Source organism: Schistocerca nitens, chromosome 1 (assembly GCF_023898315.1).
Source record: "Schistocerca nitens isolate TAMUIC-IGC-003100 chromosome 1, iqSchNite1.1, whole genome shotgun sequence".
In the NCBI taxonomy this organism is placed as follows: Eukaryota; Metazoa; Arthropoda; class Insecta; order Orthoptera; family Acrididae; genus Schistocerca; species Schistocerca nitens.
In genome coordinates, this window is record NC_064614.1 from 329,589,685 (window position 1) to 329,605,541 (window position 15,857).

Sequence of the window (15,857 nt, forward strand, 5' to 3'; positions counted from 1 at the left end):
AAGTCCTGCCTCCTCGCAGTGAAGGTACCCATTTTTCGTAGCCATTGTGTAACTTGGGCAAACAGTTAATGCAATGGAGTGTGACTTTGTGGAAAGCGTTTGTGATACAGCCGACTAGCAGCTCTTCTGTTACCTCCAGCTTCACCATACACAAGGAGCATGTGTCTGTATTCTGCAAGCATGTACTGCACCAGGTTTCATCTATCGGTGATGCACAGGTATTGACTCGGTCTCACAGCAAAGCGGACAATAAGTGACATCTGGGGATCGTTGACGTAGTACATGTCATCGTGTCTACCCTGTTGCATACCAGGACAGAGATCTCTGAGATGTTTCTCTTGCCCTAAGCAGGTGATGACGAGGTACACATCTGAATTGAAACTGGTAGAACGGAAACGGTACAATTCCGGACATGGGTTCCTATTCAAAATGTTCTGTACTCACTACCCTCTACATGTCCTAGAAGTTCGTAATGGGAATTTCCGACCACCCTGCATATTTGTGGCAGAAATTGAAGTGTGATTGTATGTCATTACATTCCTCTTAGTGAACATGCAAGACAACATTTTTGTTCTTAGGTGTATTTTAATATCTGATATTTGTTCCCAGGTCAAAATGAGTGGTGGATATATTGATGCAAATAGTGTTATTTTCTCCTTATACTCATCGGAGGATGTAAGAAAATTGAGTGTTCTTCAAATTACTAACCCAAATTCATTTAATTTGTTGGGACATCCACTGCAAGGCAGCCTTTATGATCCAGCTTTGGGTATGTTTTTAAGAATAGAATTTTTTTATAATTTTGTAGTTATTTCTGTTCGTTCTTGTGTTTTGAAGTAATAAATTTTTGTTGACACTGTTTATAACTTTGTTTTGCATTAAACAGGTTGTCTTTGCTTTGTGTCAAGGTCTAATTTCTAGAGCAAATTTTCATTGAATGTAATGGAATGCTGCTGCTGTTTCAGTTAATTGTTAATAACTCACTTGACTCACTACCTGCATTTAAGAGTATGTCATCCTCTTGTCAGTGCTGTTTATGTATTTCATGTCATGACCTGTAACAGCCAAGATTTGTATTTCAGGCAAAATAATTAATAAAAAATAAAAACTGCATAACTTCTATATTATCCATAATAAAATGACTGTGGTGGGCAAAAGCAGCAAGTGAAGATCGGACAAGCAAAATTCTATGTCTGTCATTAGTACCAGTGATGCTACATGTTCCAATAACAGAAATTTCAAGATGAGATAAAAGCAGAAAATGAAATTTGGTGGTAAACTTATCTCCAAAAATTCCATTAGAAAACACTCTGGCACATAGTTTACGCTTGCTGTTACATTAATTACTTTTTATTTCTCCTGCAACAAAATAGAAAAAAGAAATATTGTTCTGCCATTTACTTTGCAAATCAGCTGTTCCACCATCGGGACTGATGACCTCAGATGTTAAGTCCCATAGTGCTTTGAGCCATTTGAACCATTTGTTCCACCATCATAACATCCCCTAGTAATTTGTGTGAAACATTACCTACTTACACTTCAAAGTTAGTGTGGATGGTCCTTTGTAAAGTTTTTTGACCAGCAACTTTGGAACTCATCATGTAAATATTTTGTTGTACATAAGGCTTAAGGCTATTTGTGGTGCAATGATAATGTGGACCGTGATTCTTCTTGGAAATCATCTGGTAACTGAGAAACTTAATCAGCATTGACCTTTAACTAAAGGGTTATATCTGAATGAGATGATACAGTACTCAGATTTTACAGATACAACATTCAGTTTTCCTTTAGAACATTATCCTAAATTTCCAAGAGTTCTACAAATCGCTTCAGGGAAATGTTGGAATGTGGTTCCCTTAATGTGTAAAAGTCTTTATCTCTCCCATTTTTTGGTGTAATACAGCTATTATCCATTCTCTTCTATGTTAAGTATTGATTCGATATGAATGCCAGCTACTCTTTTACTCAGTGAACAAGATCGCCAGTTGCTTGTTCCACATCACTGTGATATAGCATACAAATGATCCATGGAACATGAAACTTAACTCGCAGTGCTCTTCCTCTCCTGGCCTTCATCATGCCACTCATTGCTGCACTTAAAGCACCATTGTAACACTATAGTGTTCTTCACACAGTGAAGCTGTTCACATTAATTGAGTGTGAATCTCTGCTACATTTTATCTTTGAACCTTCAGGGAACATTGATTTTGCACACACTGTTTGCAGCATTGGAGTTGGTGATGTTGGAGTGTTTGCCTTGCCCAGTAGGCATGCTGAATATTATTTCACAACTGTATTTCTTAATAGCTTTTTGAATCTTCGCAATATTAAAATCAGCCGATTACAGAGTGTGGAGAATATCTACGTATGTGAGGATTCAGTGGCAAATTATGTGACTGTTGGAATACATAACTGTAAGTAGCTTCCTCAGAGCCATAACTTAGTGAACAGGCCAAGTCGATTATTGAAAAAATTTTTCTTGTTCACACCCAAGCTGTGACAAAATTTATTTATTACCCAGCAAAGCGAACTGAACGCCTACCTGGTCAGGACGGTAGCACCATTGTGTTTACACTTGAGGTATAGGGATGGGAGGCAGTAATAGCGTACACTCTTGTAACCATAGAAATGTAGAGCGGCCAACTCTGTAAGTCTGTATGTCAATACCGTGCATAGAGAATTGTAGATATCACCTCATTCATGTGTGATAGCTCATTTATTGAGGCACAGTTTAAAAAACTTCATAGGGAGAACAATTTTTCTCACAAGTGGAGTATGCAGTATGTGATGGGTGTTGGAGAACAGATTAAATAGTTATGTTTCTTAAGGTACCAGCTATCACAAGTAAAGCTCTTTACACTGGTGGGCTGTCATGTAGGAGCTTCATCTTTGATAATAGGATGGGGCCATTTTATCTACCATCCATTACAACAGTAACCACACCAACAGAGGTGCGGTACTAGAGCGTCAGATTGATGCGCTGTAAGTCATTAGTTTCATGCAGACCGATAAAATGTCATAGTTTTGTTGACGTCGAAGTGTATTGATGTATATGATCAAAAATATGAGTGAAGATTGTTTCATTTAATACAACGGTTTATGGAAATAATTATAATAGAGGGAAACATTCCACGTAGGAAAAATGTATCTAAAAACAAAGATGATGTGACTTACCAAATGAAAGTGCTGGCAGGTTGACAGACACACAAACAAACACAAACATACACACAAAATTCTAGCTTTCGCAACCAACGGTTGCTTCGTCAGGAAAGAGGGAAGGAGAGGGAAAGATGAAAGGATGTGGGTTTTAAGGGAGAGGGTAAGGAGTCATTCCAATCCCGGGAGCGGAAAGACTTACCTTGAGGGAAAAAAGGACAGGTATGCACTCGCACACACATATCCATCCACATATACACAGATACGAGCAGACATTTGTAAAGGCAAAGAGTTCGGGCAGAGATGTCAGTCGAGGCGGAAGTACAGAGGCAAAGATGTTGAAAGACAGGTGAGGTATGAGCGGCGGCAACTTGAAATTAGCGGAGGTTGAGGCCTGGCGGATAACGAGAGGAGAGGATATACTGAAGGGCAAGTTCCCATCTCCAGAGTTCTGACAGGTTGGTGTTAGTGGGAAGTATCCAGATAACCCGGACGGTGTAACACTGTGCCAAGATGTGCTAGCCGTGCACCAAGGCATATTTAGCCACAGGGTGATCCTCATTACCAACAAACACTGTCTGCCTGTGTCCATTCATGCGAATGGACAGTTTGTTGCTGGTCATTCCCACATAGAAAGCTTCACAGTGTAGGCAGGTCAGTTGGTAAATCACGTGGGTGCTTTCACACGTGGCTCTGCCTTTGATCGTGTACACCTTCCGGGTTACAGGACTGGAGTAGGTGGTGGTGGGAGGGTGCATGGGACAGGTTTTACAGCGGGGGCGGTTACAAGGGTGGGAGCCAGAGGGTAGGGAAAGTGGTTTGGGGATTTCATAGGGATGAACTAAAAGGTTACGAAGGTTAGGTGGACGGCGGAAAGACACTCTTGGTGGAGTGGGGTGGATTTCATGAAGGATGTATCTCATTTCAGGGCAGGATTTGAGGAAGTCGTATCCCTGCTGGAGAGCCACATTCAGAGTCTGATCCAGTCCCGGAAAGTATCCTGTCACAAGTGGGGCACTTTTGTGGTTCTTCTGTGGGAGGTTCTGGGTTTGAGGGGATGAGGAAGTGGCTCTGGTTATTTGCTTCTGTACCAGGTCGGGAGGGTAGTTGCGGGATGTGAAAGCTGTTTTCAGGTTGTTGGTGTAATGGTTCAGGGATTCAGGACTGGAGCAGATTCGTTTGCCACAAAGACCTAGGCTGTAGGGAAGGGACCGTTTGATGTGGAATGGGTGGCAGCTGTCATAATGGAGGTACTGTTGCTTGTTGGTGGGTTTGATGTGGACGGACGTGTGAAGCTGGCCGTTGGCCAGATGGAGGTCAACGTCAAGGAAGGTGGCATGGGATTTGGAGTAGGACCAGGTGAATCTGATGGAACCAAGGGAGTTGAGGTTGGAGAGGAAATTATGGAGTTCTTCTTCACTGTGAGTCCAGATCATGAAGATGTCATCAATAAATCTGTACCAAACTTTGGGTTTGCAGGCCTGACCGTGGTACTTGATCATCGGGAGTATGTGGCTGAGGGACTGCGTCAGCTTTCAGACAACACCACATACAAAGTTTACCAAGGTAATCCCATTCCTATGTATAGGCGAAGCTTCAAGGAATCCTCAGAACCTTAGGCCCCCTACAAAACCTTTCACCTGACTCCATCAACCTCCTGACCCCTCCGACACCCCGCACCCCTACCTTCTACCTTCTTCCCAAAATTCATAAACCCAACCATCCCGGCCGCCCCATTGTAGCTTGTTACCAAGCCCCCACAGAGCGTATCTCTGCCTACGTAGATCAACACCTTCAACCCATTACATGCAGTCTCCCATCCTTCATCAAAGACACCAACCACTTTCTCGAACGCCTGGAATCCTTACCCAATCTGTTACCCCCGGAAACCATTCTTGTAACCATTGATGCCACATCCTTATACACAAATATTCCGCACGTGCAGGGCCTCGCTGCGATGGAGCACTTCCTTTCACGCCGATCACCTGCCACCCTACCTAAAACCTCTCTCCTCATTACCTTAGCCAGCTTCATCCTGACCCACAACTTCTTCACTTTTGAAGGCCAGACATACCAACAATTAAAGGGAACAGCCATGGGTACCAGGATGGTCCCCTCGTACACCGACCTATTCGTGGGTCGCTTAGAGGAAGCCTTCTTGGTTACCCAGGCCTGCAAACCCAAAGTTTGATAGATTTATTGATGAAATCTTCATGATCTGGACTCACAGTGAAGAAGAACTCCAGAATTTCCTCTCCAACCTCAACTCCTTTGGTTCCATCAGATTCACCTGGTCCTACTCCAAATCCCATGCCACTTTCCTTGACGTTGACCTCCATCTGGCCAATGGCCAGCTTCACACGTCCGTCCACATCAAACCCACCAACAAGCAACAGTACCTCCATTATGACAGCTGCCACCCATTCCACATCAAACTGTCCCTTCCCTACAGCCTAGGTCTTTGTGGCAAACGAATCTGCTCCAGTCCTGAATCCCTGAACCATTACACCAACAACCTGAAAACAGCTTTCGCATCCCGCAACTACCCTCCTGACCTGGTACAGAAGCAAATAACCAGAGCCACTTCCTCATCCCCTCAAACCCAGAACCTCCCACGAAAGAACCACAAAAGTGCCCCACTTGTGACAGGATACTTTCCGGGACTGGATCAGACTCTGAATGTGGCTCTCCAGCAGGGATACGACTTCCTCAAATCCTGCCCTGAAATGAGATCCATCCTTCATGAAATCCTCCCCACTAAACCAAGAGTGTCTTTCCGCCGTCCAGCTAACCTTCGTAACCTGTTAGTTCATCCCTATGAAATCCCCAAACCACTTTCCCTACCCTCTGGCTCCCACCCTTGTAACCGCCCCCGCTGTAAAACCTGTCCCATGCACCCTCCCACCACCACCTACTCCAGTCCCGTAAACCGGAAGGTGTACACGATCAAAGGCAGAGCCACGTGTGAAAGCACCCACGTGATTTACCAACTGACCTGCCTACACTGTGAAGCTTTCTATGTGGGAATGACCAGCAACAAACTGTCCATTCGCATGAATGGACACAGGCAGACAGTGTTTGTTGGTAATGAGGATCACCCTGTGGCTAAACATGCCTTGGTGCACGGCCTGCACATCTTGGCACAGTGTTACACCGTCCGGGTTATCTGGATACTTCCCACTAACACCAACCTGTCAGAACTCCGGAGATGGGAACTTGCCCTTCAGTATATCTTCTCCTCTCGTTATCCGCCATACCTCAACCTCCGCTAATTTCAAGTTGCCGCCGCTCATACCTCACCTGTCTTTCAACATCTTTGCCTCTGTACTTCCGCCTCGACTGACATCTCTGCCCGAACTCTTTGCCTTTACAAATGTCTGCTCGTGTCTGTGTATGTGCGGATGAATATGTGTGTGTGTGCGAGTGCATACCTGTCCTTTTTGCCCCCAAGGTAAGTCTTTCCGCTCCCGGGATTGGAATGACTCCTTACCCTCTCCCTTAAAACCCACATCCTTTCATCTTTCCCTCTCCTTCCCTCTTTCCTGACGAAGCAACCGTTGGTTGCGAAGGCTAGAATTTTGTGTGTATGTTTGTTTGTGTTTGTTTGTGTGTCTGTCGACCTGCCAGCACTTTCATTTGGTAAGTCACATCATCTTTGTTTTTAGGTTTATGGAAATGAAATTATTAATGTGAAACCAGAACTACAAATCTTTCTTGATTTAATTTCACCTGAAAAGTGTTGAGAGTTAAATGTTCGTGGGTAACAATCTATCTTGCTGATGCTTCTCTGATGACAGTTGCTCTAAAAATTCAAAAGTGTATCATAATAAAGAAATTTGCATTAGCCAATTGTATATTGAATATAAATTCAGTTGTATTTTATCACTATGTCATCTTTTTTGGAACCAAAGGAATGAAGGTGGTTATCGGCTGTCATGAAAAAGGAAAGTGAAGCAAGAATAAAGAAAAAGAAAACTTCATTTCCTAGTAGGGCTGAACCTGTAAACTGCAGCATATTAGATTGAAAATTTATGCGTGACACTATCTTGCTATTTCCCTGGCTGCAATAATTTTAATAGGTCATAAATAAATCCATCTCATTTACATTACTTCAACGAAGGCTACTAGGGAGAACAGTTTTAGGGTAAGCTACTTTGCACTTTAAACCACATCACAATTCAGTATGTTCTCCACAATTTCACAGAAACTGATGCTGAATAACACATTCGTCAGCATCGTCAAGGCATTCATATTGTGTGTGCTTTGCTTCTTGTTTTCTTGGGGTAAATACTTCAACTCCATTGATCTCAGGATTGCGTCCTGCCAGCCATAATTTGCACACCAATCAAATTGCTCAGCTTAATGTTTGCTTTTTGTGTCCTGTCACATTCTCCTCTTGCACTTTCACTGCTTTCTCCTTATCATCACCAATGAAGTTCATTGTGTTAACAGAAGATTTCACTGCCTAATAGCAACACACACTTATTTAACTAGAGAGTGTATGTACCTAGCCCCTGCTACTGCCGGATATATGGTTTGCTTTGCCAAGTAATACATGTCTCGTGTCCCCTTCAACTTGTGTCCCCTTAACGTCACAATAGGTGGATCTGTCTCAATCTGGGGTCTAGGTAACTTCCCCCTTCTTTCCAACCTTGTGTACTCAATCCCTCTCTTCCCCGAAGAAAGAACGAATACTTCCAAAGTTAGGTTAGACTGTTCTTCTACTTTTAAATGTCTTGCTGTCTGTAAGATATGAGTATTTCTGTGTATTTATGAAAAAAAGGCCTTTTGTAATTGTTTGAAGTAATATTGTTTACATATACTTCACCTCTGCAGTACAACAGTGATCTCAACACTCCAAAATATCTTTCAGATTTTCTGAAGGACATAATATTGTCGGAAAGATTACAGTTCATAGTAATAGATGGGAAGTCATTGAATGAAATGGATGTGGTATCTAGCATTCCCCAAGGAAATGTTACAGGCTTTAGGGTTTAGAGGACACTCTGAGTAAACCTCTTAGATTGTTTGCAGATGATGATGATATTTACCATCTACAGTAGTAAAGCCATCGGAGGATGAAAAAAAAAAAAAAAAAAAAAGCAACAACCTTAAACAATAAAAAATTGAGATCCTACCAAAATATAAAAGCCAACCATTAAATTTCTTTTACACTATAAACAGAAATTTAAAGGTTTTTGATTCAACTAAATACCTAGTGTTTATTATTGCAAACAACCCAAGTTGGAAACCTCACATAGAAAATGTGGGAAGGTGAACCAAAGACTGTGCATTATTGGCAGAACACCTACTATTTGTTCGAAACTTCCTGAATGAAGACTCCATAGTCATTCTGAAAAGTGGGTAGAGATCAGTTAACTTTGGGCTGTGAGTGTTTTGTTTCCGTCTGCTGCCAATGTTGAGGTGCCATTCAATTCCAAACCAATAACTCATGTGTAATGCCAGCACTTCCTGACAAAAATGTTGCTTAGTCCCATCCGACTAGCTCTCTTCGCTTGACTGCCCGTGTGCTGGGAGACGATGAAAAGAGCTTGCTTACTCTGCTGCAAGTACCCCCTTGAGAATTCGTCCAGGATGTAGCAAACAAACAGTAGAAGGTGCAACAAATCTAATAAAGATAACATCTACAGTACACATACCTGTCCTTTAGTGCTGCATGATACAGGATCCTTACCAGATAAGATTAACAGAGGACATAAGAAAAAAATTTGGAGATGGGCAGCTAAATTGATAGTACCACGAAATAGTCTAGAGAGTGTATGATAAGTGAGTTGGGATACCAGTTGTTTTTTTCTTGTGGCAAGGTATTTTCTCAAAAAAATTGTCATCAAAATATTACATAAACTGCACCTTTAAAGGGTGAAATGCCTATCATGATAAAATAAATCATAGTTTGTGTGGAAAGATTTGCATGTTCCTTTTTTCCCATGAGCCGTTTGAGAGTGGAGTGATGGAGAAATAGTCTGAAAGTGATTCCATGCTGCCAAAAATTTACATGTGAATTACAGACTAATCATATGGTGTAGAATTGGCATGTTGATTTTATTTCACATATAATGAGAGTTCTACAGATTCCAAAATAAACAGTAAGATGGAGATAAAAAGTGTCTGATCTGCTTATAGGACTTCTGATCTACGTATAGTAGTAACACACAGTCCTTCCCCTGATGATAATATCCACATGAGTTATGATAGGACAGTTATTGAGTGTTAACCAGCAACTAAAAGAACTAGGGAGGCATAGGTGCTGAATAGATATCAGCACTATGAACGATAGTAGAATAGACATTTGTCATGATATATTTATTGTATTTTATTAACTCTTGTTCCCATTCCTATTAAGAATCTGTTGCATGGAGTGGCTTTGGCTTTAAAGTAGTGATAAGCTTTGCTGAGACTGTTGCAGCTTCTGAGATGCAATAGAGTCCCAGTGGATTCTACTATTAATGGAAATGTGGGCTTTTAAACTTTAGGACTGATGATGTCAACAGTGACGATTGTGTAATGGACACTTGATCACAAACGTCTCAGAAAGTGTGGATAGGAAGACCCACAGAACAAAATATTTCCAACTTTGCTTATTATGAATTTGGAAAACTTGGTGTGATGCTTTCAAAATTAGACTACTGGAAAAAAGGTAACTGAAGGTTTGAATAATCAGAATCACATATTAAAATGAGACAGAGGGATCAAACAATCTAGTCTTTGTCCACATCACTTGTAATCAATGTTTACTGACTGAAAATTCCTGTTAGTTGCTTGACAAGCAGTTTACAGCAGTGTAACAATAGTTAGGAGTTAAGGCAGTTTCCTATCTTTGCTTGTCGTTGTTATAGTTGGAGTCAGGAATGATGACCATCGAGTTTAGGCGTGTTCCGTGCACATTATGTCATGTTTTCTGACAGTCAATGAGTTTTCATTAGTGTTCTGTGCAACCTGCTGTGAATGTCATAGCCAGGGCAAGCATTAAACATGATTGTAGGAAGTTATTCAGTGAATTTTTATTCCATTGATTGTCACGCTGATTGAGACAAGTGACAAATTTTGTGTAAGCAAGTGACACATAATTTGCAGGATTTAAGCTTTCTTCAAGGCAAAGCATATGTATGTGTTTACAGCAACTGTTGCTTTGAACCAGCAACAATGCAGTCCCTGTCCACGCCTTGATCTGCATGACACGCCATTATTCATCAAGCGGCCTCTACTGGTAATATCAAGTTTCTCCATGTCCTGGATGGTGGTTTTTCATGATGAAATCAACAAAAGCAATAAAAAAAGCATCCCAAATTTATATAAATGCAAAGTTTCCAATATTGGCAAAGTTTTACAGAAGCTCAAAATTTAGGGGGAACTTCAGTGTAAGATGGTTCTAATAGTTTCCACAATGAAACTGTCTCGAAATCTGGTTGAAAACGCAAAGAGATTCTAGTCATATGTAAAGTACACCACTGGCAAGACGCAGTCAATACCTTCATTGCGCAGTAATGGTGGTGATGTTATTGATGACAGCTCCACTAAAGCACAGTTAATAAACACAAACTTCTGAAATTCATTCACAAAAGAAGAATAAAGTAAATATGCCATAATTTAAATCAAGAACAACTGCCAACATGGGTAACTTAGATGTAGATATCCTTGCCGTAGCGAAGCAGCTTAAAATACTTAATAAAGGCAAGTCTTCTGCTCCAGTCGGATTCCTTTCAGAGTATTCTGATACAATAGCTCCATTCTTAGCAATCATATACAACCAATTGCTCAGAGAGAGATCCGTACCCAAAGACTGGAAGGTTGCGCTAGTCACCCCAGTATCCAAGAAAGGAAATAGGAGTAATCCGCTGAATTACAGACCCATATCACTAACATGTGACGGCATGTGTGCATACGCGCATTGTCTTGATGGAAGATGACTTTCTTTCTTGCTAAACCTGGCCTTTTTTCGTGTATCTTTTGTTGCAATTTGTCCAGGAGGTTAGTATAGTATTCTCCAGTAATTGTTTGCTCAATGAGGAAATAATCTACGAACAGTATGTTTCCACTGCTCTGACTGTTGTTTTGTTTCCGGTTTATAATAGTGCACCCAAGTTTCATTTGTGGTCACAAACCGGTGCAAAAAATCTTGTTCGTTTCTCCTAAAATGGGCCAAACATTGTTCGGATATGTCCATTCTCATGCATTTTTGGTACAGCATCAAAAGTCGCAGCACCCATCTTGCAGATAATTTTTTTATTACTAATTCTTCAGTTAAAATGTGATATATCCTTTCAGATGACATCTGACAAGTGTGAGCCATTTCATGCACTTTCAGTCGGCGATCCTCCATGACCATTTTGTGCACTTTTCCATTGATTTCTGGAGTAGTGACACATCTTGGCCGACCATTGCTTGGATCATCATCTAAGCTTTCCCGGCCAAATTTAAATTTTCCCCCTGCGGGTCCGGGGGTTAGAATAGACCCTAGGTATTCCTGCCTGTCGTAAGAGGCAGCTAAAAGAAGGCTCACACATTTTGGCCTTTATGTGATGGTCCTCTGTAGGGTTTGACCTCCATTTTTCAAAATTTTCCCAAAGAGCGAGCCAATTGGGAAAGGGAGCCTTACATGGTGCATCAGGTCCATCATGTGCTGAGACCGATCACATCCTTTGTTGACATGAGTCTGCATTTCTACTCATTCTCCAACAGTTGGGAAAGGTCACCCTCCTGAGTGCATATTTTACCATCAACTGTGCAGTATAATTTGCTCTTCTGACAATGATAATGGACTTGTTTGCTTGGTTGCACCTGATATTCAGTACAGTAGCCAGTTCATTGAGGTGGGGCCGCCATGTACCATGTTGGTTGTAGCCCCCTGGCCACGCAGGGATCACTCTGCTGATGTCTGCACCATTAAATCCCCAAGTATGCCAAGGGGTAGATGCCCATCGCCCTAGGGCATCAGGACTCCCGGCAATGGCCGTCCTGCCAGGTGGCCTTTGCTGCGGCTGGGTGGCACCCGTGGGGAGGGCCCCTGGTCAGAGTGGGTGGCATCAGGGTGGATGACACACGATGAAGCGTAGTACATTATCTCTTGCTGGTGGTCAGACACCAGCAGTCTCTAAGCATTCACCAGCTCATTTCAATGCTCAGAAGTACGACCCCAAATCGTTCCCCTCACTGGCCACACCATGGGAGGAACGTCAGCCTAAAGATGGTGGCGGCTCTTATTCATCTCAGTACCATGTATGTTCGAGAGCTGATGGGGAATCTTTCATGACAATGAAGCCACAGACTTTTGTTGAGCATTTAGAGGACAAGTTTGGGAGGTGGAGGGCTCGTCCAAAATGATATCTGGGTCAGTCTTGATCAAAACAGCACCCTCTGTCCAGTCACAGGCGTTACTCCCTTGTGACAAGCTGAGGGATGTTTCTGTAACCATCATGCCCCATAAGAGCTTAATTATGGTCCAGGGTATATTTCACAGGGACCTTCTTTTGCAGTCTGACGATGAGCTACACGCCGAAAAGAACGGCGAGGTGTACATTTCATTCGGCGTGTCCACCGGGGTCCTCTCAGAGCCAGAAGACTACACCTGCCCCCTTGATGGTGGGGGCCACTTCCCTCCCTGTTGCTCCTGCACCACTTACTTCAGGAGCAACACACCCCCAACCATCGGGGACGTCTGTCCCCACTTCTAAGCCCGAGAAGCGTACCCTTGGGTCACTCCCTTCCAAGGTTTCTGCTACTGGGAAATTTGACACCTGCCAGTGGTAGAAGAGCCCAAAAGCAGCTGGTCGCAGGGCTTCATGCTCATCCTCAGTCCTGGAGACTGAATCAGTGAAATCCTTCAAGCCAGGGAAACCCAAGGAATAGTGAGAGAAATCCAAAAAGAAGGTCCCCAAGACCCAGGGAATTGCGGTGGCACCCATACTACCGCTACCTCCATGCTCTGTGTCTGTGGATGAGGTAGAGATTCTGGCATCCGCTGAGGACCTAGATCTCGCTGGACCCTCAGACAGAATGGATATAGGCGGCTCAGGCAAAAACTCGGTGGCAGCAGGTGACCCTGAGGCGTAAACTGCCTCATTGAATGTTCCATGCCTTCTCAATTTCACAATGACGTCATCCTCCAGTGGAATTGCAGTGGTGTTTTTCACCGCCTGGCTGAGCTGCGGCAGCTGTTACCACTTTAACTGCTCTGGATATGTTAACACGTGCTCCTTTGTACCTGTCCCTGTGTGCTCTGAATGCGATTACGCATGCCACCAGTCCTTCTACCTAGTACTCTGAACTTGTCTACGCGTAGACAGATTCAGAGTACCAGGCAGTAGGACTGGTGGCACATGTAAACATGTTCAGAGCACACAGGGGCAGGTACAAAAGTTTGTGTGTTAATACGTCCAGAGCAGTTAAAGGGTTAAGCTTTACACCTGCTTTCTGCATTGCCCTCCAGGAAACCTTGTTCCCAGCAATGCGAACCCCTATCCTCCGCAGCTATCAGGGATACTACAGGAACCATAGCGACTGTAATTGAGTGTCAGGTGGAGTTTGCATTTATGTCCTAAACTCAGTCTGTAGTGAACCTGTGTCCCTTCAAACCTCTGTTGAAGTTGTGGCTGTCAGAATAAGGACGATGCAGGAAATAACTGTCTGCAATGTACGTATTTCTCCAAATAGTGTAGTATCCCTGAATGTATTAACTGCACTGACTGATCAAACTCCCTGAACCTTTACTACTTTTGGGAGATTGAAACGCCCATAACACCTTGTGGGGTGGCACCATGCTTACTGGTCGAGGCAGAGATGTCAAAACTTTACTGGCTCAGTTCGACCTCTGCCTCTTAAATACTGGGGCCAGTGGCTCGAGGTAATTACTCAACCATTGATTTATCAATTTGCAGCCCAGAACTTCTCCCATCTATCCACTGAAGAGCACATGATGATCTGTGTGGTAGTGACCATTTACCCATCTTCCTGTCACTGCCCTGGCGTCAAGCCCACGGATGACTGCCCAGATGGGCTTTAAACAAGGCAGACTGGGGAACTTTCACCTCTGCTGTCACTGTTGAATTTCTCACGCACGGGAACATCGATGTGATGGTTGAGCAGGTGACTACAACAATCGTTTCTGTGGCAGAAAACACGATCCCTCGCTCTTTGGGTGCCCCAGCGAAAGACAGTCCCTTGGTGGTTGCCGGAAGTGGCTGAAGCAATTAAGGAGTGTCAGTGAGCTCTACAGCGGCATAAGCCCCACCCTTCCCTGGAGCATCTCATAGCCTTTAAATGGCTCCATAATTGCGTTCGCCAACTTATCAAACGACGGAAGCAGGAGTGTTGAGAGAGATATGTCTCGACCATTGGGTGCCCTACATCACCTTCCCACGTTTGGATAAAGATAAAACGTGTTTTCAGGTACCAGACCCCAACAGGTGTTCCCGGTGTTAACATAAATGGTGTGTTATTTACCGACGCAAATGCGATTGCTGAGCACTATGCTCGAGCCTCTGCATCGGAGAATTACCCCCCCTCCTCCTCCCTCCCCCGTCACCAGCCTTTCGCCCTCTCAAACAGTGGCTGGAAGGGAAAGTCCCTTCGTTTACTACATGCCACAGTGAAGCCTATAATGGCCCATTTACAGAGTGGGAGCTTCTCGTTGCCCTTACACATTGCCCTGACACAGCTCCTGGACCAGGTCGGATCCACAGTTAGATGATTAAACGTCTCTCATCTGACTACAAGCGACATCTCATCATCTTCAGCTGAATGTGGTGTGATGGTGTCTTTCCATCGCAATGGCGGGAGAGCACCATAATTACGGTCCTCAAACCCGGTAAAAAAACCCTTGGTGTGGATAGCTATTGGCCCATCAGCCTCACCAACGTTCTTTGTAAGCTGCTGGAACATATGGCATATGGTATGTCTGCAGTTGGGTTGGGTCCTGGAGTCACGTGGCCTACTGGCTCCATGTCAGGGCGACTTCCTCCAGGGTCGCTCTATCGCGATAATCTTGTCCCCCTAGAGTCTGCCATCTGAACAGACTTTTCCAGATGCAAACACCTGGTTGCCGTCTGTTTTGATTTACAAAAAGCATATGACATGACCTGGTGACATCATATCCTTGCTACGTTATACAAGTGGGGTCTCTGAGGCCCACTCATGATTTTTATCCAGAATTTCCTGTCGCTTCGTACTTTCCATGTCCAAGTCGGTGCCTCCCATAGTTCCCCCCATATCCAGGAGAATGGGATCCTGCAGGCCTCTGTATTGAGTGTCTCTCTAATTTAAGTGGCCATTAATAGTCTAGCAGCAGCTGTATGGCCATCCATCTCATCTTCTCTGTATTCATACTGCGCCACCAGTACTGGTGTTGCTGAGCGGTGCCTCCTGGGAGCCATCCACGAGGCACAGTCATGGGCTGTAGCCCATGGTTTCCAGTTTTCTGCTGCAAAATCGTGTGTTATGCACTTCTGTTGGCGTCATACTGTTCAGCCAGAACCAGAACTTTACCTTAATGATGATCTACTCACTGTAGTGGAGACATATCGATTCTTAGGACTGGTTTTAGACACCCTATTGACTTGGCCTCCTCACCTTCGTCAGCTTAAGCAGAAGTGCTGGCAGCACCTCAGTACCCTCTGCTGCCTGAGCAACACCAATTGGGGTGCAGATCGCTCTACGTTGCTGCAGCTCTACAGAGCCCTTGTTCA

The 15,857-nt window shown here is 43.7% G+C and overlaps 1 protein-coding gene across 2 annotated transcripts in view; it reads left to right on the plus strand.

The window, feature by feature from the left end:
* LOC126248542 (DNA-directed RNA polymerase I subunit RPA1) overlaps window positions 1-15,857 on the plus strand; it is a 346,647-nt gene that overhangs the window by 6,165 nt on the left and 324,625 nt on the right. For both annotated transcript variants that reach the window (XM_049949615.1, XM_049949606.1), the window contains exon 2: window positions 610-769. In XM_049949615.1, the coding sequence (XP_049805572.1) occupies window positions 616-769 (154 nt within the window). In that variant the 5' untranslated portion in view covers window positions 610-615. The remainder of the gene's footprint in view (window positions 1-609; window positions 770-15,857) is intronic.